Source organism: Hetaerina americana, unplaced genomic scaffold, assembly GCF_022747635.1.
Source record: "Hetaerina americana unplaced genomic scaffold, ioHetAmer1.1.p SCAF_11, whole genome shotgun sequence".
NCBI lineage: Eukaryota > Metazoa > Arthropoda > Insecta > Odonata > Calopterygidae > Hetaerina > Hetaerina americana.
Window position 1 is genome coordinate 18,363,206 of NW_027286181.1, and position 23,911 is coordinate 18,387,116.

General features: G+C 36.3%; 1 protein-coding gene across 3 annotated transcripts in view; it reads left to right on the forward strand.

Moving 5' to 3' along the window:
- Positions 1-19,929, forward strand: part of LOC139700955 (protein DOP1 homolog) — a 69,707-nt gene extending 49,778 nt beyond the window's left edge. For 2 of the 3 annotated variants that reach the window (XM_071599469.1, XM_071599471.1), the window contains 4 exons: positions 1,312-1,323; positions 13,137-13,304; positions 14,731-14,887; positions 19,149-19,929. In XM_071599469.1, the coding sequence (XP_071455570.1) occupies positions 1,312-1,323; positions 13,137-13,304; positions 14,731-14,887; positions 19,149-19,466 (655 nt within the window). In that variant the 3' untranslated portion in view covers positions 19,467-19,929. The remainder of the gene's footprint in view (positions 1-1,311; positions 1,324-13,136; positions 13,305-14,730; positions 14,888-19,148) is intronic. The other variant, XM_071599470.1, reaches the window with a different exon arrangement.
- Positions 19,930-23,911: the final 3,982 nt, after the last annotated feature.

Consider the following 23,911-nt stretch of genomic DNA (forward strand, 5'->3'; position numbering starts at 1 on the left):
AAAAAAAAGAATGATTTTTTGCTTTGATATGTGACAATTGATGAAACGTGCCTTTGCCATTACCCACCAGAATCGAAACACGCAGTAGATAGGGGCCAATTTTTCATCTCAGAAGGAGGTGAAGATCGGCAGGAAAGGTCATGATGGGATCTGAAAGGAATATTGTTAATCAACTAAATTAAAAAAGGTGAAACAATAAATGGGGAGTACTATTCTAACTTTATAACGAAACTGGACGCAAAAATTTGTGAACACAAACCTGGCTTGCTTGGAGAGAAAAAGGACCTGCCCACAAAAGTGTTTTGGCAATGAGAAAATTAAGGGATTTGCACTATGAAGTGCTGGAACATTCACTCTATTTCCCGGATTAGACTCTCTTTGACTTCCATCTAATCTGATGACTCAAAATTTTCCTTGCTGATCAACGTGTTTGTCCAATAAAGAAGCGATTGCAGCTGTAGACAAGTACTTCGCAGAACTTCCAGAAGAATCCGACAGAGACAGGATAATTGGCCTGGAATACCACTGGATGACATGTATTAATATTAAAGGCATTTACAGGTTGATGTATGTTGAAAAATAAAACATTTTCGTAAACATGCATTGTAATTTTCATCATCAGGCAGAGAAATTGTCAGATCACCCTTGTATGAGGATAGCTAAAGTCACATCATCACACACACCTGATGAGACCAGCTTAAACTTTAGCAAAACTGTTGTCAGCAGGAAGCAACAACCTCGGTGAAACTCAGAAGAATGCCGCCTTCACAGTGGTGAAATAATCCTTGAAGGGTGTGATGAATTCTTCCTAATCAATGACTGCGTCCATATTGTTTTGAAACTTTGTAGGGGCTATGGGCATTTAGATAGAACTTGAATAGGAATAGTATTCATAATTTGCCCCTTTGACCTGTGAAACTTCAACTGAAATGGCGTGTGTTCGTAATTTCCCATTGTCAGTTTCTTTCAATTATTGAATTTTCTATTTATGATTTTTACTACACTGAGTTGGGCCTTAATTTATAGTGATTTTTCTGAATAATCCTCCGGCAAATTCATGTGTGCTATGTATTTGTTGAAATAACATCCCAAACAAATAACTCGGCTTAAGACTTGGTAGAATAATTAGGTGCCCGCTGATGGCAAATAGGAAATTAAATGTAACTGTCTCTTATTTGGCATTATAATTATTTAAGTGTAAATTTGATGCTTTTTTATGTAGTCATAAAATGAGGTATTTTTGTATTCATAATAATGTGATTTGGTCTTTTGCTTTTTCTTCCCATGCACTGATGGATAATTGGAAAGTAGAAACTACACCAGGTAAATCAATGTAGATGTTTCTTTAGGTGTACGTATGCATTTTTGAATGTGATTATGGAAATGCATGAATCTCATGTGCTGCATTTTCTTGTTATGAATTTCTACGAAAAATATCTGAATCTCTTGAAGCACTGCAACATACTGCATTTATATTTGTGATATACTGCGAGTAATTTGTGGCTCTATTAAGTAGGTAGGTAACTAATTTTCCAATTGCATTAGTTATGGCTGTAAATAAAAAATATAAAATAAGTGACAAACAACCGCATGTGCTAAATTTCTTCTGTTGCTTACTGAATGTGGCACACATCTAGTGATTAAGTGGTTTTGTTCAGTCTTTTTGATGGCATGTGAATTTTGGTCCTTTGAATTCGCTGAGTTAACATAACAAATACCAATGGCTGTTTCTCACTTCCATAAATGCTGATGAGTTTGGATGACTCCCATCAGTTTCTCATGCCAGTTCTTCCAAGGTTTCTTTTCATGTACCCAACAATTTCATTTAATAATGTGTGATAGCATTCATTTTAAGAATGGAAAATTTAATGTTTAAATTTGTTGAATTATTTGTTTTAGACTTATGACAAAACCTTATTGCCATGTATACTCAAATTTGAGTATACCTTTTAATACAAAATTACAATGAAGAAAATCAAGGATCTAAGTATGTGTACGTGAAAAAGCTATTTAATTTAATTTATTTAACTTAAGAGATGGTGTTTCAGATGTGAGTTGAACTCCTGGTTTGAATTCTGAAATTCACTACCATTACTGAAATGTAGTAAATGTAATAGTTATGATTTTTCTAGCTGCAAAAACTACTGCTGCCTGCTTGTTGCAGTACAGCAGTAAAAGCAAACAATTTTAGAAGTATTCACTAAAGTGGTGGTGGATTTCAGGATGCATTCCAAATAAATAATTGGAATAACAAAAAAAAAACATCAACTATTTACAACTTGATAATTACCTTTAAAAATTATCTCTCTTTGTAATCCTGTTTACTTAAGAGCATGCATTTAACAATAGTTCACAAGTTATAATTATAAATAATTCACTGAATTTAACTTTGTAGCTTTAAATAGTGATAATGAAAAATAAGGTCGACTTAATAATAAGAAATTAAACACAATGAAGCTTAAAGTGGAAGTTCAGAGGGTGACCCATACACGCATGGTATTGACCCTTAAACTAGTGCACATGGTCCTTGTTGAAAATTAAAAGGATGCAGACTCCATCCAGACCACAGTATGATAATGAATGCACGATTTTTATTAAAAGTGCATCATTGGAGTTCATTTTCATTAAATTCAACTAAAGGCCGATTTCCTATGTTGAACTTCCTGTTCAGCCATCATTTAAGGTGCTCACATTATAACCTCAACAAACTGGCAGTCTTCTGAAAAATAAATAATCAGCATTTAAGTTATGTGTATCTCTTAGTTCTCGGTGAATGATATTTTTGTGAAAAAGTATCCACATGCAAATCCAAAAAGGGAACGATTTCCTTGGTAGGGAATGAATCCCTTGGTTGGGTTAGAGTCTGCCAGACTTCTTAAAAATTTGATATTGCAGCACTTTTCAACATAATAATAGCGTATTACAACAATCCTCATTTTATCAATTGTCAGCATAAAGTACATGTGTTGCAAACACAAACTATACCTGCTTTATTTCTATCGAAAACTTTGAAGTCAAGTTTCAGTCATCGCTTCAGAAACGGCAATGCATTAATTGCCATGCATTATACAGCATGTATAACAAATATCATGTGCTGTTGATGTATAACAAAATGCTGTTCTTGCATTATCAACTAATTGAAACTCTGGTTAGCTAAACTACATATCCTGTTATTCATCTCACATCAGCCTTTTCATTTACTCTTTCTATATCCATAAAAAACTTAACTGGTTCTTTCTTATTTATTCTGAAAGAAAATTCTGAAATATCTTGTCTCTTCAGATACCTAAGTATTTGCTTGTACTCAAGTGCTGGGGTCCTGCTCCAAACTGACTGTGATGGAAAATCACAAAAGCAAGGTCAGGTCATGTTCCGCTGTAAAGGTATAGGATACCCTAAATGGCTTTGAATGCCCTTCTCTGCATCCTCAAATGGTTGTGTTATTCAATATTTTTTATAGGTCATGCTGAAAAAGTGGAAATATGTGAGTCATTCAATCCTTAGAACAAAATAGAATACATTATTTTTGGGTAGATATTTTTTTATTTTTCAACATAATCTCCTGTTAGCTCAATATACTACCTTGATCAAAAAGTTCCCGGAATAACCACCGTGTGGCGCTCCCATCGTTCCGATTTGAGTTCTGTTTTTTTTGTTAAATTGGTACATCTGTTGTTGATATTCCCTTTAAATCTTAGTGTCATAACTTGACATTTGCAAAAGTTACGTAGCCAAGAGTACATCTATCTCTGTGTGTGTTGGCGATTTTTTACAATTTCAGAAATGGATTTAAATTTGCAACAACGAACTTGTATTAAATTTTGCGTAAAAAACGGATTTAGTGGCGCACGGACGTTGGAAATGTTGGAAAAGTGTTTCGGCAACGATTCTCTAAAAAAAACGGTCGTTTACCAGTGGCACGAGCGGTTCAGAAGTGGTCGTGAGTCAATCGAAGATGATGAACGCAGTGGCAGACCATCGACATCGAAAGTCGGTGAAAAAATTGATAAAGTAAAAGAAATGTTGGTCAATAACCGCAAATTAACCATCAGAGAAATAGCGGAGGACTTGAACATTGCCTATGGATCCGCCCAAGACATTGTGGTTAATGATTTGGGTTTCCGTCGTGTAGCAGCAAAGTTGGTGCCAAGAGACCTCAATTTCATGCAAAAAAGAGACCGTGTTGACGTCGCAAAAGACATGATTTGCGAGGCTGAATCCGATCCCACATTCATCAAAAGGATCATTACTGGAGACGAGACGTGGGTTTATGAGTACGACACGCAATCCAGACATCAGGCAAGTGAATGGCGTTCACCAAATGAGCCGAGACCAAAAAAACCACGTCGTTTTCAGTCAAAAAAGAAGGCAATGCTGACGGTTTTCATGGATTACAACGGTGTAGTGCATCATGAATTTTTGCCAGAAGGCCAGACAGTAAACAAAGAGTATTATTTGGGCGTTATGAGACGTTTGCGTGAAGCAATTCGCCGAAAGAGACCAGAAATGTGGGCAGAAAACTCGTGGATTTTGCACCATGATAACGCACCGTCGCACAGTGCTATCATTATTCGTAATTTTTTGACGAAAAATGCAACAAATACCATCCAACAGCCACCGAATTCACCTGATTTGGCTCCCTGTGACTTCTTTCTGTTCAATCGAGTTAAAAAACCATTACGGGGAACGCGTTTTAGCAGCCGAGAGGAAGTAATGGAAAAATCGCAGGAAGCACTGATGGACATACCGAAAACCGACCGTAACTTTTGCAAATGTCAAGTTATGACACTAAGATTTAAAGGGAATATCAACAACAGATGTACCAATTTAACAAAAAAACAGAACTCAAATCGGAACGATGGGAGCGCCACACGGTGGTTATTCCGGGAACTTTTTGATCGAGGTAGTACTTATCTCAGAATTTCTCCAACTTTTTTAAGCCGTCCAAAAAGTGGGATTATGAAAAGTCCTCAAAATAGGCATCTGTGGTGATGATGAACTCCTCATTGGACATGAATCATTCTCCACCAAGCCATTTTTTCAAGTTGGGAAATAAAAAAAAGTCGTTGGGGACAATACTGCACAATACAGTGGATAATGTAATGATTCAGATTTTAAAATCATTAATTTTCACCATTGAAACTGCTTAGGTCTGTCTGTACACGTGCATTGTCTTGATGGAAGAGAATATTTTTCTTTGCCAAATGGAGATATTTTTTTCTTAATTTCTCTGCATAACCAGTGCATAGTACTCTCCATTTATGGTTGGTCTTTTGTATAATCAATGAATGTAGATCCCACGTGCATCCTAAAAAATCATGGCCATCAACTTATCAACTGATTTCACTGTCTTTGCCTTCTTTGGAGCCTGATCGCCTTTAGAAACCAACTTTTTTGACTGTTCCTTTGTCTCTGTAGTGTAGTAGTGTATACATGTTTCATCAGCAGTTATGTATCGGTGCAAAAACTTGTCAGGATTACAATGGCAAATGACAGTCTCTGAAGTGACCAGATAATGGCATTTATTCCTCCCTGAGAGCAAATGTGGCACCCATCTTACAGATATATTTTCCACACACAATTTTTCATCCAAGTTGAAAACACTGTATATACCTTGTGGTGTGCCTTTGGCCTCAAACTGTTTTGCAAGCATTGATTTGTTGTTCACTCGAAACCATATTTTGGATTTTGTCAATCATTTCGGAGGAAGTCATTCCCACTGGATCTCCTGAATGATGTTCATCATTTGTGGATGTACGGCTATGTGCAAACTCATTTACCCTATTGTAAACAGTCACAATCATGTGAGCAGATGTGCCATAAACTCCATCCAACTCAGCTTGGACATCTTTTGGTGTTAAATCTTTTAAATTAATGTTTAATCATCATACAAAACTCATTTTTTTTCATTTTTCTAAATAAGCAAAAGTTTGTTGCTGTAATCTACTATGAAAATGAATTCACATAATGGGTGCAGCAGAAACTTAAATGGCAGTCTGGAGAGAGATGAGGCTTACTTATAGAAAACCTTTTCCAATACTATGAGTGCATTCTCTCGGATTTTCTAAGGAAATATTGAGTTACTCACTTAAAGTTAATATTTTCCATCATTACTTAATGAAATATGCATTTTCACTGATAGCATATAATAACTTTTTTTGTAAAATTCCACAATCTTTTTTATTTATTTTTTTAATGGTCAGTTTCATCCATTGCAGCTTCAAGAGGTAAATTAAAAACATGATAATTTGCTTCAAGTATTTATATTGGCAAAGCTAACCATACAAAAATAAAAGTAGTTGTGGAATTTTAAATTTTTGTTTTTTTTTATCATTTCAGAGTTCAAATAGTTTTTCTTTCTAATGGCTGAATGAATAGCTTATAATTAAACTAGTCTAGTACTTAAATTTTGAAAAAATCTTGAGTAAAACTCTGAGCTACTGGCCTGACTCTTTTTTTTGTGTCTTTTGACTAATTGCCATTTAATTCATCTTCATGTTTATCATTTTCTTTTCAATTCTTTGGTATTTGAACCGCCTAGTGATGCTTCTAAAATTTCTTTTTTCCTCTTCAAGAAAGGCAGGGAGAAAGTTCGTACTGAGTGCAATCTAGCAAAGCTTTACTCATTCTTTATTTCAAATAGTCCATAGGTATGCTTTATCAGGTACAAGGTTAGCATAAATCACTGCAATATTCAACACCACTAGCAGCTGGATGTGTTTCTGGCATCAGTGCCCAGTTGAAAAGGCCAGATTATTTGAAGATATTTTAGTGTCCAGTTGAAAAGGCCAATACTATTATTCATTCATTCCCTTCTGTTGTGACTACATGTGTATAACTGTTGAAAAATATAATGGCCATCACTCTGTTGAGTGATTGCCTGGATTGCATCACTTTTATTGTGTGCAGGTATTGTAATGTCTTTCCACTATGGATGAACCCCTCGTTTTTCCATAAGAAGCCCTGAAGGAGAAAACATTGTCTTGTGTAGATTATTGACCACTTATTTTTTTATCCCTGATCCTTTTTTAAAGCTAATTTGCATGTCAATTTTTTGGATTATTACTAAATATTTTGTTTCTGGACCCTATTACACTGATGGGACTTAAGCAATAATAGAGATGTAGATTGTCATCTACTTACAACACATTTTATGATATGAACATACGACTGTATAACTATCTGCTTACTCAGTTGAAATCAGATGGTATCCAGAGTTTCAAGAATAGGGTATATACCTGGTTACTTGCTCACCCACTTTACTCATTGGATGAATTCTTTTGTGATAATCTTCATCGCATTTAAGAACTTATGTTTATATGTTAAATAATATTTATATTGACGACATTTAATATGGTTGTACCATTTTTCAAAATGAATAAAGTATTATTATTATTAAATAAGAAAATGAAGAAGAAACAACAGTTATACTTCCATGTGAATACTACATTCAATTGAAGAAACTACAGTCGACTACATTAGAACAGAAGAAATATAACATTTACATGCCATATACATCTGCTATGTGAAGAGGTGTGAAAGAGGTTGCCCTGGTGATGAAGTGGAAGAACAATGAGCTTGTTCACTCACATTCAATGTAATAATCTAAGTCCTTGAGACACCTGTCCAGCATTATGTGGTGCTGCCTGACTATGTGAACCCCTCCATAGCACCAAGGACCTAAAGGAGCTGAGAGTGGTGGATCCAATGATGCCTACCCCCTTTGATTATGTTGGTGTTGAATAATCTGTAACCCAATTCTTAGGAGGAGCAATGTTAGGTCATACGCATTTCTTCATAATTTTCTTACCCTTCCCTTGCCTCAGTGGTCATCTGTATCATTTAAATGAACATCATTTACAGCTTCTGATAAAGGTCCACACATTTATGGGCATCCCAAGCTTTTACTATGAAGGTACACCTCTCTGGCCCCTTGTTAGCACTATAGGTTTTCCCATCATGGAAACAGTCAATATCACTAGGAGTGACTAAGGAAGACCATCCCAAATACACGACATGTAATTGCATCCCAAGACATGTAATTGTCAACCTTTTTATGGAAGAATTGGAGAAGATGGCCATAGACAATTCTGGCAAGATGCCCAAGAGATAGGATAGTTCCACTATGTGGATAATACATTTGTCATATGTTCACGTAAGGAAGAAAATCTAATGGTCTTGCTACAGCACCTCAACTCCTAGCATGACTCTATTGACTTCACCATAGAGAAGGAAATCAACAGCAAAATCTTTTTCCCTGGCAAGAAAGAAGTAAATCTCTAGGTCACTCAATCAATCAGAAGGTGACTCACCTTTATCAAAATGTGAACTGTTGTCACCACCCGTGATAGAAGAGTACCATAATAACCAGCCTCAAGCCATCCTCAGCAAAGAATCACTATTTGAGAAGGAGAAATACCTTCTTGTCACTCTAGAGAATAATGGGTACACCAAATTGATGGTCCTAAAAAGTGCCTTTTGAATGGACAGTCGGAGCAAAAGGCTGAGGCTCCAGACCCAGTCACTTATCTTTTTATCTGTTTCATCATTGGAACTAATAGACAGGATATCTCATGGAAAATAACATCCATGGCAGATTTGGGAGATCAGTGTTAGTTTCTATTCCAAAAAAGGTAAAGGCTATATCATTTGAGGACTAGAGAACAATAAGTTTGATTTTGTCAGCAGCCAAAGTGAACCTCAGGATCATCAACAAAAGGATGGAGAGCAGGGCAAATGATTACTTAGGAAATGATCAGTTTGGCCACTTGATACTATTGCAGTAATGAGGTCACTAACAGAGAGAAATATAGAATACAGTCAGAACATATTTGCCTGTTTTGTAGATTCCAAAAAGACATATTAAAGAAGGAAGCTGGAAATGGAAACACAAACAGTGTGTGCGCTGCTGTGGGTGTAATTTTCCATGTTGTTGTTTTGCATGTGGTATTGTCCCTTTTTACGGGTGGTGACCTAACACCCCCCACCACACACCCTTGCAGCAGCTTGGGGGTGTTATGTAGATGTAGAAGGAATTGGGAAAAACTAATAAATATATTGCAGAAAATGGGAATAGATTGGAGGTAAAGGAGGCTAATTCACAACCTGTACATGTCTCAGACTACTCAGGAGTGAGTGAAGGATGGAGAATCCAGATGGGCAGTGTTAGGAAGAGGAGTTAGGCAGTAAGATATGGTGTTTTCCCGGCGTATTTACTTAATGAAGTTTTCTTGGATCTTCCACTGGGTCAGATGATGCTCGAGTCGAGTGTCGAAACGTCAGCCAATATGAAACCCCTGACCCGATAGAAGATTCGAGAAAACTTCATTAAGGAGTTATGCTGGTTACAAGGAGTTGTCCATCATCACCAGTGCTGTTCATTGTGTAATTGGAGGTAATAATATAAGAGGGATGGGAAAAACTGGATATGGGAATGAAAATCGGCAGGGAATTCATTAAATCAGCTAGATTTGCTGATGACCAAGCTCCAGTTTGTCAGTCAGTCAAGGGGTTGCAACCATTGCTGAATGAATTGGAAATTTGATGCGAGAGATATGGGATATAAATAAGAACAAATATAAATAAAACAAAAGATATGTGGTTTTCCAGAAAGAGAAAGGCAAAATTAAATGTTAAAATGGAGGGCAAGAACTGGAGCAGGTGACACAATTTACATTCTCTGAAGTGTTTTCGACCAAAATGGTCAAAGTAGTAGGGAAATAAGGAGAAGAATTGCATCAGGCAAAGAAACTTTCACATGGGGAATAGAATTGACGACAGGGATGTTATTTAAGGATTTTTTTGAAAAGGTTCATTAAAACTTTGATATGAAGCATAGTTATGTATGGCACAGAGACATGGTGATTGAAGCAGGATGGTAGATTGGAGGAGCAGTAGGCATAGATTGGAGGTTTTTGAAATGTGGGTTTGGAGAAGGATGTAGAAGGTTAAGTGGACAGACAGGAAAACAAATGAGGAGGTGCCAGGAATGGTGGTTTGTGTTTTGTTAGGAGAGACATTATATGAGGGTAAGCTGAAAAGTAATGCACACATGATTGTAGACCACAAGCAAAAACAAAGAGCATGATCACGCAAAGAGTACATAAAAGTAGAATTCTTAAGTTTCAAAATCATATATTCATTTTTCAATGTAGTTACCACCACTAACTGTTGCATAACTACATAGTTACCGTTACAGTTGGCTAACACATTTCTCCCAACATGTAACAAGTGTTTTCATTCCATCACTGAAAAACTCCGCTGACTTTTCTCGAATCCAGGACTTGACAGCTGCCTTCACCTCATCGTCTTAGGTGTAATGATTACCCTTAAGGTATCTCTTGAGTTGAGGAAAAAATTAAAATCACAAGGCACAAGATCGGGGGAATGAGGAGGGTGTGGAATCGGTTCAAATTTTGGGTTTTGCAGAGCCTCTCCAGTTGCACGCAAGTCATGTGGACGAGCGTTGTCATGTTTCAAGATCATTGGTGCCAGGCTGGTTTTAACATGACAAAGTTGACCAATATGGTTTGCGATATGCTTTTGAGTGATTCGCCCGTCATTTTGAGTCAAATCTTTGAAGAGTTTGCGATGTTTATCTTCTGTGGCAGTAATCGGACATCTGCTGCATGTTTCATCAACAATAATTGCTTTTCCGGGGCTCGCAACCACAAAATTTTATTACCCATCGATTTACAGTAGGCCTATCAATAGCATCATCACCATAAACAGCCTTTAAATGACGGTGAATCTCAGTAGGAGTCACGTTTTCATCAGTTAAAAATTCAATAATAGCACACTGTTTAACTTGTGTTGACATTGTGTATGCATGTGCATTGCGTTGGCAGTGTGTATGAATACCGATAAATGTGAATGTCCTTTCCCACGGTGTTATAATTATCAATACTAGCATTTTATAGGAAAAAGTTGTGAGTGACTTTTGATAGACAGAGCTCATGAAAAATATAGACTGAATTAAGGATTAACATTTTATGGAATAAAAGGGATGACTGACACATGAATGGAAAACTCAAGCAGTTCATGTACGTACATTTTCTAGCATCATAAGTTTAAGTGCTCAAGTGAGATACTTAGATTATATGAACAGTTAAATACATTTGAATTGGTACTAACAATTGGTGACAATTCACATCTTCCGTATACATATCAGAATGATAAAATAAATTTTTGTGGGGAAAGTTCACCGAAAAAGTTGTGAAATGTAGTTAATATATCTGGACTAGAACTTGAGAAAATAATGTAATACATTCTCAAAATCTTAAGGTGACCCGAGAAGACAATGAAATGATTTGTTGAAATGTCATGCAATATAAGTTTGAATAGTAAAGTTATTAGTTGTTGTTTTACTGTTTAGGTTATGTTTTGGATGGACATGTATTGAACATTAATAAATTTCTTTGACCCTTAGTAAAATACAACTTAAAATCTTACACTGCTATATGCCCTTCAGTTCCCTTCCCACCATCCTTTCATTCCCTTCATCACGCCTATCCTTTTCCCATCCATTCTCCCAAAGGAGGCAGTCATTAAATTCTGTGATATAGACAACCGAATTTCTCTCAGCAATCCCCTCTCCTCCCCTAAGCCTTGCTTTTCCTATTTGTTTCCTTTCTATCAATTTTACCTTTTCCATCCTTATGCACACCCACATCTCAAAAGCCTCTGATCAATGCCTATCATCATACTTAAGTGATTGTATTGCCGCAGCAAACAAAAAGGTTTTTGAAGTTTTTTCTTTTGACTCATTGAGGAGAAATGCCACAGTGCCCAGCCCAAAATGTTGAATCATTAAAATTGCCTGATCTTACATTTCATTTTTATGCACTTAATTTATTTATATGATTGTCTTACTTAGATTTAACTATTAGAAGTTCTCTAGTCATAATCAGGATCTCAATATTGCAGTGTTTTATATCAATATGTTTCAGCTTATATGGGATTGTTGTTGAATTTAATGATTCAGTTTGTACAATCAGCAGGGTGAATCAGGATTTCAGTTTAGATTGCAATTAAAGTTGTTCTCCTGTCTGAATTTTATAGTCATTCAGTCTATGATTACCTAATTTTTTTATTCCCTTCAGTGAAAACTCAATAAAATATTTTCTTGATCGTTTTCGAAAGTCGAAATCATTATACATCCAGTTTCAAAAGTTTCCCTGAAATCTTGTGATTTTTAATAATGGGAACATAATGATTAGATATGAAATCGCCACTAAAAACTATTTAACAAATTTTTGAACTCTTAAAGGACTCTTTGATGTGAACACTATCTCTTTTACTATCATCTTCAAATCCCGATTCTGTGTACCCCCATTTATCATGTGATGCAGGGTACCAATCCTTTTCCTTTCTTGCCTAACATTCTCCCATTTGTTACACTCTTCAAATTTCCCCTAGCAACTTGATCTCTTCCAGTAACATTTCTTCGTTGATCTTCTCTGTTCATTCTATTTTATCAATGCGCATCTCGAAAACCGTCACATTATTTTAGTATGAATTTAGTGATTCAGTTTGGAATTCTCTTTAATGTGATAAAATCCTCGAGTGCATACCTTTTAGTTTGACTATTATGTGTTCTGTAAAAAGAAATCTCAGTTTAGAGATTCTGTTAGTGAAATAATGCCTATGTAATATCAATTGAGAAAATGCATTGCCAAGGCTCTTGTGGTATGAGCTGGTATTTTTACTGTCTCAGTGCTGGCTTCATGGTAAGGAGTGACCTAATGAGTGACGAAATATAAATCTGTGTAATACATTATTTGGCAAGAGAAATGGTCGCCTGAATAATATTCTATCAACTGCTTCAAAAGGTCAATATTGCACAATAATTTAGGTCTGCTTTACAATAAATCAAGCCTCCCCAGCTGTTTATGATTGAAAATTTTCCACAGTTCCCACCTTTCCTTGTATGACATGCTCTTAAAATTGTTGATAGAATTGAGACCATTTTTCTTGCAAGTAGAAAACTCAAATGCATATGGACATACCATACCCATCTAATTTAATTTTCATTCAATGGGTAACGGGATTGCCTGCTACCCTTATGAATACCTTCACGAATGATTATATGTGGAAAGTTTATTCTTTGTTATTTTTATTTCATGATCAAACAACAGTTCTCACATTCGGCTTCTCTCGATGCTTGATTCTTCCTGGGTTGTGAACAGTAGCAATGGGCTCCATGCCCATGGACATCCAGCATGGCTACACCTGCAGCTGGCTGCTTGCAAACTCCTGGACCTCGCACTTCTCTTACCAGCTCATCGGCTGCCACAGTTTCAAATGTGAGTTCATATTTTGCTACATTATCAATTAGTCAAGGGGTTACAATCATTGCTGAACACATTAGAAAATCAGTGTTATATGTATGGGTTGAGAGTCAGTGTAAACAAATGAAGATTGAGGTTTTTGATAAAGAAGAAAGCTAAGTTAAACATTGAAATAGTAGTGTAAAAACTAAATCAGGTGGAGCAGTTGCCTATCTTGGAAGTGCTTTGGACCAAGACAGTCAAAGTAGAAGGGGCATAATCACATTAGATGGTGAAGCTTTCACAAAACAGAGGGAATTGATGACAGGGAAGTTGACTAAGGATGTTAAAATATTAGTGAACATTTTTATATGGGGTATGAGTTGTTGGTTAGGAAACATGGTTGTTTAAAGTAAGATGATAGGAATATATTGAAGATTTCTGATTTAATGGAAAATGTAAAATGGATGGAGAGGAAAACAAATGTAAAGTACTAGGTATGGCAGGGAAGGGGGAAAAATAAGAGAGGTAGGAAAGATCAATGCAGAGTTTTAACTGGGGATAGAATGTTAAAACCTCTGATATAGAAAGGAGAAAGTTAGGCAGGCAAGGTATGGGGAGGAAGAGGATTCACATGTTTGATGGAATGAAGGGAGGTGGATGATATGCAGAATTGAAGAACCGTTAAATGTGGTATGGGGTGTCTTGTGAGACAAAGCTAAGAAATGTAATGGTGTTCAGTCATTGTCTCACCCAAACCTGCCTCAAACAGTTGATTACCAGTAATAATCTAATTTTCTGTGGAAAACAAATTGTGTTATATGTATCGATCTTTTTACCATGAAGATACCACAAAGTTGAGCCTGATGGTTTGTGGTATTTTTTCTTGTATATTATTATTAGGTAATCTACTGGTTAAGGTAGGATTTTGGATGGACACAGCTACTAAATAAATATTTTGTGACTCCTAACAAAACACAAAATCCAACATCCTACTCTACATCAGGTTCCTCTTCATCTCTGTGTACTTTTTTCCTCCCTTCATCCCGTCAAACATCCCTTTCCTGTTCCTTCCCTTCCCTCGTTTGCCTAACATTCTCCCCTCTATTACAGTCTTCAACATCCCACTGCCGGTCAATACCCCCTTCATCCACTTTTCCTGCCTCCATAGGATTTCTCCCAACAAACCCCTCTCTTCGCCCGCCATACCAAGTACTTCCTCATTTGTTTTCTTCTCTGTCCATTTCACCTTTTCCATTCTTCTCCACACCCACATTTCAAAAGCCTCCAATCTACGTCTATCCTCCTGCTTCAATGTCCACGTTTCCGTGCCGTACATAGCTACACTTTTCTTGTATGTATAAAAGTGTTTATCCTCTGCATGTATTGGAGTACCTTTCCATGTAGGCCTCCACTATTAACTAATAGTAAATGTTTGAATAATACCATTTTCTTTTAACAGGTACAGATGGGCTTTTGTCGGAGGGGTTGGGGCATCTGATGCAGGCTCGCGTGGTGAAACAGAAGAAGAATCGCACAGTAATGAGGGAGAAGAGAAGGTCAAGTCGCCTGAATTTGTGCCTCATGTGACTAGAATCGCACGTTTGATGAACAAAAAGGTTAGTTGCCATCATTTCCATAAGTTTGTAAAACAAATCAGTAAGATTTAACTTGCTGGTGACATAAGTTAATGCCCCCATTTATGAGCAAGACAGCTTCTACTTCATTATGGACCATCAGTACTTTCACTTGTGGAACTAAATTAGAAAGTGAATCTAGTTGCTTTCACATTCACAGGTGCATACCTAGAATACTTTGTCTATTTAATTTGTTTCAAATCCAGGGTGAAGATTGTATGCTGGATTGGTAGCTTTATTCTGCCGCCAAAAACTATTTAATCCTTCCACTGTAATTCTCCATCTTTCGCTGAGAAAATTCATCATATCTCATTATTTTATTATCTCACTGTAAATATTTATCATGATAGTATCCCTGAACAATAATCTAATTCCTGGACAATCATCTTACCCCTTTGAAAACAAACTTAAAAAACCTGTCTATCTTCAATATTATGATGCTATTAATCCATGTATTCTGGACCAAAAGAAGGTACTCTTTCAATTGATAGATATCTATCTGTACCCTCTTACAGTTCAACATAGAGCTGAGCCTAATTAAATACAGTAAACTCGAGATTATCCATTTTGCAAATTACTCGTATTCGTGCTATTCTTTCCCAGCACCTCAAAATTTTAATAAAATTACAATCATAAAGATAAATGAAATAATAATCTAAGACAAATAAATATGCTTTGAAACTTCGATATATTATTTTTTAAATATAAGTTTGAAATACCTCAGCTTTCTTAAATTTTTTTTATGTTACAAAGTCAAGAGTTGCCAATAGTATTTATTGTTTCAATTTAAACATTTTTGTACTGTCATTATTGTTCCATTATCATTTCCCTGTTACCCTTGAGAATTCCATGCTCTCCTCGAAGGCAGGAGCAAATGCATATTTTTACTATCCAACAAATAAGTCATTTACTATAAAAAATGCATTATTTTAATCAGTATCATATGATGAGTATGAATCGTATCATCAATCCTTTGTCAATATTTTTCCTTCACCAGTAATTTGTTTTTCTCCTGGCTACGTGATTGGTTTAGCTTTCTGAGGAAAATATGTTCTGCTCTTCAACTGATGATAGTTCTTGGTTCTTGTAAATCTCTAATTCCACCCTTATAAAATTGGCCGTAATTATATGTTCATTCCATTGCTAGAAACTAAAATTAATCATTAGGAATGAAAAAGGAGAGTTTCCAAGTATAGATTTGTATACATGACCATATTTTCCACTTATTTCTGTTATCGGTGTTTCATCATGAATTCATTAGCATGGACATCGCGAGTTTACTCAGTTCAGCAAAATTTAAATAATTGGAAAACCCTCTTGCATATTTATTTGCATTACTTTTAATTTCCATCTGAATCAAAGAGCATTACTTAAGCTTCCTGGAAGCGTAAAAAAAGTTTCATAGTTACCACATTATTGGGGTGGAAACAGTACAGACCCTAAAACCTACCTTATTAATAAGTTCAACAACTTCTTCCTTGGGACACCAAACCTCTAGGGAGTGAACACACTAAACCATCACCCTCTCTTCCTTGAAGGAAACCCAAAGTTTACTGCAACCCAAACATCATGGAAGTTAGGGAAGCATCTCATTAAACGTTATCTCATTATCCTCATTCTCCTGACCAATCCTGATACAAACAATATCATCATTAGTAATGTGCTAGAACCATGGTTATCCCCCATTTTGATAGTGAAAGAGTCTGGTTAAAGAGATTTCTCTAATGTTCTCCAAACTCTAGTTGATTTTCAATGCTGTAAGCCACTTGCATTTCAAGAATATTTTCGTGTCAACACATTGAAAACCCAGGGCTTCCATTCAGTTGATCTGCACTGCTATCTTATACATAAACAACCCAGTGGATTATGAAATATCAGTCTGCGTTTTTGGGTCTCAGATTAATTGTTTGCCCTGGGACCCTTTCACCTCCCAGGCTGAAATAGATATTTAGAGAAGTTGAAAATGGAATAAAGAAAGCATTTGATGTCTTCTAGGAGTAGGGAAAAGTGAATTAGTTACAGTTTTCAGCTCCTTGCTAAGTTAATTTTCACATTAACTAATGATTGGATTTAACATTACATCATCAAAGCAGGTCTCATCAAGCAATTTGAAAATGCTTACATCAGACACATTAAAATGCTGTGCATCCACCTTTCCCGCCTCCTTTGGATTTCCCCCGGTAATCGTATTTCCTCCTTCAACAAGCCTTGTACTTTGTTTTCCTTTCTGTCCATCATTAGCCAATTCAAAAATAAATCACATTTCCTTTAAGATTGTTCCATTGAGTTCCATTCATTCATCACTTCAGATATTCTACTATTAAAGGTAGATGTTGAGTGTTCCCTAATGGCCATTTTCTTCTGCATATCACAAGAGCTTTCTTTTATTTTCCTCTACATTATTCCCTTCTTCATGCCTTTTACCTGACTCCATTCCATCCGAAAACCCCATTCACTTCCTTTCTCCTACCACATTTACCCGATGCTCTTTTTATCAGGACTTTTTTTTAACATCCCACTACCTTTCAATATCTTCTCCGCCCACTTTCTCTGCCTTCTTCAGATTTCCCCCAGCAATTATCCTCTCTCAGACTGCCATATTTGAAAGTCTGCATATGTCTTCCTCTTTTTCCAACTTATTTTTGCCATTCTCCACCATACCCACATCTCAAAATTCTCTAATCTACACTTATCCTCTCACCTCAAGAGACCAGATGTCATCCATTAAGTATTACTCTGCATACTACCTTGATCAAAAATTTCCCGGAATTTATTCAGAAAATTAAAAATACAAGTTTATTCATCTAAATCTATATTGTCCCCTTCAAAGTAATCCCCATCGACTGCAACACACTTATGCCAGCGCTTGATCCAATCCTCGAAACATTTTTTATATTCGGTTTTCGGTATGTCCATCAGTGCTTCCTGCGATTTTTCCATTACTTCCTCTCGGCTGCTAAAACGCGTTCCCCGTAATGGTTTTTTAACTCGATTGAACAGAAAGAAGTCACAGGGAGCCAAATCAGGTGAATTCGGTGGCTGTTGGATGGTATTTGTTGCATTTTTCGTCAAAAAATTACGAATAATGATAGCACTGTGCGACGGTGCGTTATCATGGTGCAAAATCCACGAGTTTTCTGCCCACATTTCTGGTCTCTTTCGGCGAATTGCTTCACGCAAACGTCTCATAACGCCCAAATAATACTCTTTGTTTACTGTGTGGCCTTCTGGCAAAAATTCATGATGCACTACACCGTTGTAATCCATGAAAACCGTCAGCATTGCCTTCTTTTTTGACTGAAAACGACGTGGTTTTTTTTGGTCTCGGCTCATTTGGTGAACGCCATTCACTTGCCTGATGTCTGGATTGTGTGTCGTACTCATAAACCCACGTCTCGTCTCCAGTAATGATCCTTTTGATGAATTTGGGATCGGATTCAGCCTCGCAAATCATGTCTTTTGCGACGTCAACACGGTCTCTTTTTTGCATGAAATTGAGGTCTTTTGGCACCAACTTTGCTGCTACACGACGGAAACCCAAATCATTAACCACAATGTCTTGGGCGGATCCATAGGCAATGTTCAAGTCCTCCGCTATTTCTCTGATGGTTAATTTGCGGTTATTGACCAACATTTCTTTTACTTTATCAATTTTTTCACCGACTTTCGATGTCGATGGTCTGCCACTGCGTTCATCATCTTCGATTGACTCACGACCACTTCTGAACCGCTCGTGCCACTGGTAAACGACCGTTTTTTTTAGAGAATCGTTGCCGAAACACTTTTCCAACATTTCCAACGTCCGTGCGCCACTAAATCCGTTTTTTACGCAAAATTTAATACAAGTTCGTTGTTGCAAATTTAAATCCATTTCTGAAATTGTAAAAAATCGCCAACACACACAGAGATAGATGTACTCTTGGCTACGTAACTTTTGCAAATGTCAAGTTATGACACTAAGATTTAAAGGGAATATCAACAACAGATGTACCAATTTAACAAAAAAAACAGAACTCAAATCGGAACGATGGGAGCGCCACACGGTGGTTATTCCGGGAACTTTTTGATCAAGGTAGTATTCAAGTTTTGACACTTTTTTTCATATTACTATTGCAAACTAAATTTTTCTGACTGTTAAAAATTATCATACTCAGGCTAGAAAGTCCAAAGAGAATGCTATTCAAGCCTCATTTTTCTGCCATGTTATAGCTTAAATTATTCTTTTGAATCTTTTACTTTCTAGCTGAGCAAGCAAGCATCTGAGGGCCTCACTGGTGGAGGCAATCTACTATTGACAATGAGCAGTATTCGGTCCATCAAGGAACTTCATCCATTCTTCTCGGCATTAAGTGAGAATAGCTATTCAACCACTGCCGCCTGTTCGTATGCATCAGTAGCTCCCCTTTCATGCAGTACGTCCCTGCAGAACCCTTTGAGTACTAGAAGAGGAGTAAGTATGGACGGTGGTGCAGTTTGTGGAAAAGGTGGTGGTGAGAGTGCCAGTATTAGCCATATTGAAGCAGTCTTGGAATCAGATTTTTTGGAAAACTTCGCTCGGTAGAAATACAAAGAACTCACCAATTTTTTGTGCCTGAACAAGTCCACAAGGATGCCATTAAACAATATTGTTTCACAGCTAACATTTTCTGGAGAAAATCACAGAATGTGATTAGAAAAAAATGATGAAAATTGTTTTATTTTCTTAAGGAGTTATATTTTAATTAGATGTGAAATTTGGAAGTAAAAATTGCTACCGGCTGGAAACAAGATTGTCTATCCATGTTTTTTGCTGTTCTCCTAGTCATATCATACTTGTTCTTTATGTAAGATAATGTAAGTATTTACTTGACTGTGATGGATATATGAATATAAATGAATTATAACAGATTAATTGTTTGCTACACTACAAGTGATTATTGAAATTGTAAGATAACCTTAAAAGAAGATATTTCTTTGCATATTTTTTTCTCTGGTGACTTATCTCATTTAGCGTGATGATATCCTCTCAATAATGAAATAAATTACTTTGCACTGAGGTTGTCAATGCATAATTTAGCTGTGTTGTTTATTTCCATGGCACAAGTTGCATTCCAATTAAGTAACACATTTATTTTTTATTCGTGTTATGTATGTTTAAGTTGCATTCATGATGATGCAAAGCAGCACTTGTCATTTTCCTTTTCCAGTTTCATTTTTTTACTTCACATCAAATGTGACACTGTCCTTAGAACACAATTTTTTGTACTATTTGTTTCAACCATATATATATGCATATATTAATGCTTGTATGAAACATTGCCATAACTTTAAAACAAGTGTCAGTTCTAAAATGGCATATAAAACAAACCTGTTGAACATGTTTAAATGCATTTGCTTGCTGAAAAAAGTAATTTTCTGCCCTATGAAGTAAATTGGCTATTAGTTAGGATGAAATATAATGGATTTACATTTTCACAAATTATTATTATTATTAATAATAAGTAGGGTACTAAGCCTACAAAATGGCACAACGCATTTACTTGCCTCTCCTAGCAAGACACAACCAGACATGAACACTGAAATAAGCCCCTCTTCAATTCCGCATACTTCCATCTTACTCTCTGCACTCCTTACAACATGCCTCTCCTATTCCTACCCCCTCTGCATTGGTCTAACATGCTCCCCTGTATCACAGTCTTCAACAACCGATCGCCAATCAATATGCTTACATCCATCTTTCCTGCTTCTTTTGGATTTCTCCCAGAACTTCTCTATTCTTCCCGATCAAATGTGACACTTCCTTGTTTTCTTTCCTATCCGCTAAACCTTTTCCATTCTTCTCCACTCCACTTCTCAAAAGCCTCCAATCTGTGTCTATTATTTTGCTTTAACGACCATTTTTCCATCCAGTGCAAAACCATGCTCCGTATAACAGCTTTCTTGAGACTTTTCTTATCATCCTTTACTCAATGTCCCTCAATTCTCTCCTCCTTGCGAAAGCTTCTGTGCCTAATGCAACTCTTTGTCTTGCCTCTACTACTTTGACCATTTTAGTCCAGAAGACCTCAAAGGTAAGTGCATACAAAAATACAGCATTGACATTAAAAGAAACAATAATTAGAAAGCATATTATTAGGTATTAATGCATACATTTAAAAATATAAAAGTCCAATTGACATGTCACTCCAGGGTTCAATCAATTAGATGTGTTAGAAATGTCTTCACATGCACTACATTCACAAATACCATGACTTAAAAGATCAATGATAATCCCTCCCTTTACAAAAACCTTCAAACTTAGCGGCTCTAATGTTGCCTCAGCAGATAAGTTTTGTCCCATAGAAGTTTTGGCTTAATGCAATAACAAGCAATGGTACAAATCACAGCTTTTAACATGGAAGATGCAATATCTGTTCATCATTCCTGGAGAATGATAACCCCATTCCAGTGTCTTATTTGAACCTAATTGATTACTGGTACATATTACTATAGATATTCAACTGATAGAAAGTTTATTTTGGACTGGTGCTAAATGCAAACACAGCCTCGTGGTATTCAAGGGCACTTATGCTCAACATAAAAATCATGTTCCCAATGTGATTTCCTCACTGAATTCCTCGTATGATTTCCCACTCTTCAAAGCTGTGAGCAACATGGTAACCTAGTGGGTATTCAAGATTGGCCACTCAGTTGGAATAACTAAATTTCTTTGTAAATACAGAATAAATAGCAGAGAAGGGCTGAATATGTATACATTTTGAAAGTCAGGAATTCCATGTGGGAATCAGTAGTTATTGATGATAAAGATATTCCTTTTTAGTGTGGAACAGTTTGCGTTTGCCATAGGCCTTGAAGGCCATGATGAATAACTAAACTATAGTCTCGGAACAACTTCAGTAATACCAATAGCTTGCTAAGTGATGAGGGTTTATCCACAAAAAGTTTAACCATTAACCACCTTAAATTCCATGCACCAGGAGAAAACTTGGGAAAAAAGTACATTTATTGGCAAAACTTGAGGAATTGGAATCCCTAAAATGCGAGGCCAATCTGGTATTATGTGCAAAGGTGCTGACCTCGGCAATCGATATGGACATCCTTCAGGAAATCCAAGTTGGGTACCAAGATGTTTGAGTGCTATACCCCAGAGATATTTGGGGCACAGTTAACCTTCTGGAAAATTGTGGGTGGCTTCAGGCAAAGGAACCCTGGGCATGGACTTATGCCATCGGGTCAAGCACCATGTGATCTCCATCCTTGCCTTGGAAAACAATCTTCAGGTTGAAAAATGAATTTCAACTTACTTTCATTTAAAATGGCAGAGCTGAATCTGTAAACTTATTACTTTTCTTGAAAATCATTTTTATCACTCAATGATTTGTTTGAAACCTTAGTAATAGTATTTAGGACAGGTGACCGACATCTCAGGTCATTTGCGCCATAGGGGATGGGCAGGAAAGGATGAAGGGTGGAGAGAAACCTGGCGTTGGCATTAGCCTACTCTTTATGAAAGGCACCAAGGGGTCCGCAGCTTAACGTCCCATCCAACGGACGGCGTACTCACTCAAAGTACCCTCCACAAAGCACCTCAAATAGGGATCAAGATACCTGAATAATATTCAATGCCGCCGGGACTTGAACCCAGGCCCTCTGGGTGGGAAGCCAGTACGTTAGCCCCCGCACCATCTTGATCTCCCATTGAAATCTTTGTATTATTACATTTAAAATGTAAATATTTGATTACTGAACTACCTAATGATGCAGATGAATTTCACAAAAATGTTCAGATTTTTGGGTCCAATATAGCATTCACGGCCACAGAAGATTTTGAAATTATATTTCCAAGGTACCTAGCTTCACTCATGATCCTGTAAGTTCCATAATTTAAGAAACCCAAAATAATATTGAGAAATCATCTTCACGTCAGCTAAAATCAATACAGATGGAGACTGTCCGATCAAGAGCTATTGATATTTTGCTTGAAGTTCTGATATTTCCCTAGAAAGATAGGTAGGATAACATTCCTTCAAATACAAAAAGATTTAAAAAAATGTGAATTCTTAACAAAATGAGATTAATTCTAGGAACTGCTAATCACATTCATGACTTAATAATAGGGATATTTTTAAAGATAATGTCACAGTAATCACAGAAAAAGACAAAACTTTCTATGCCAATTCTTATTTATTTAATTAGTGATTCATTAAAAACAATTTGGGAACCTGTAAATTCATGAACTATTTAGATTTTTATTGCATTTTTTGAAGTATATACAGGTATTCCTTAGGGCATGCAACTTGACTAACCATTACACACTAGGTTTATGGCTTAGTTCAGTTTTTTAAAGTGTGGTTGTTTCATAATTGGGTATCTCTCTGGATCTGAAACAAGTGGTATGAAAATTCAACAGTTCAGAACATCAAGCTAAATAGTAGTCTCTGGATAGAACATTTGATTGCTGAGAGAAAATCCTATGTCCTCATTGGGGTAGTGTGTAATAAATTAAGTTACAATCTCACTAACCTGAGGCATAGGAACATTTGAAAGCATCAACAGAATGCGAGACTGTCCACGTCACTTTGATAACCCTGGTTGACAAAAATATCATAGCCTGAATTCCTTGATTCAGATATATTTCCTCAGTCACCCAAAATTATATCCATCTGCAAGATGCTTTCCATATGTTGTTTCAAGAAAAACTATGGCACTACTGGTATATTTCCAAGTACATCCGACAATCTTTAGAAAACTTTTGATTCAAAGTATAAGTACATACTTTGAAATATAAGACTTTAGGTACAAAAATAATATGCACTTCACATACAAAGGTCTTAATCTTAATGTAGGACTTGTCTTGGCGAAGATGTAGACAATGAAGGAATTAAACTGTGGTTTAATTTTAGTTGGGACCTATGAAAGACGCAGGCAAGTAAAGGCAATTTCTCTAATGGTCATTGTTAATTCTAATTGTCAATGTTAAGTTCTTATGCACAAATAATAACAATAAATTAATTATAAGAACATCCA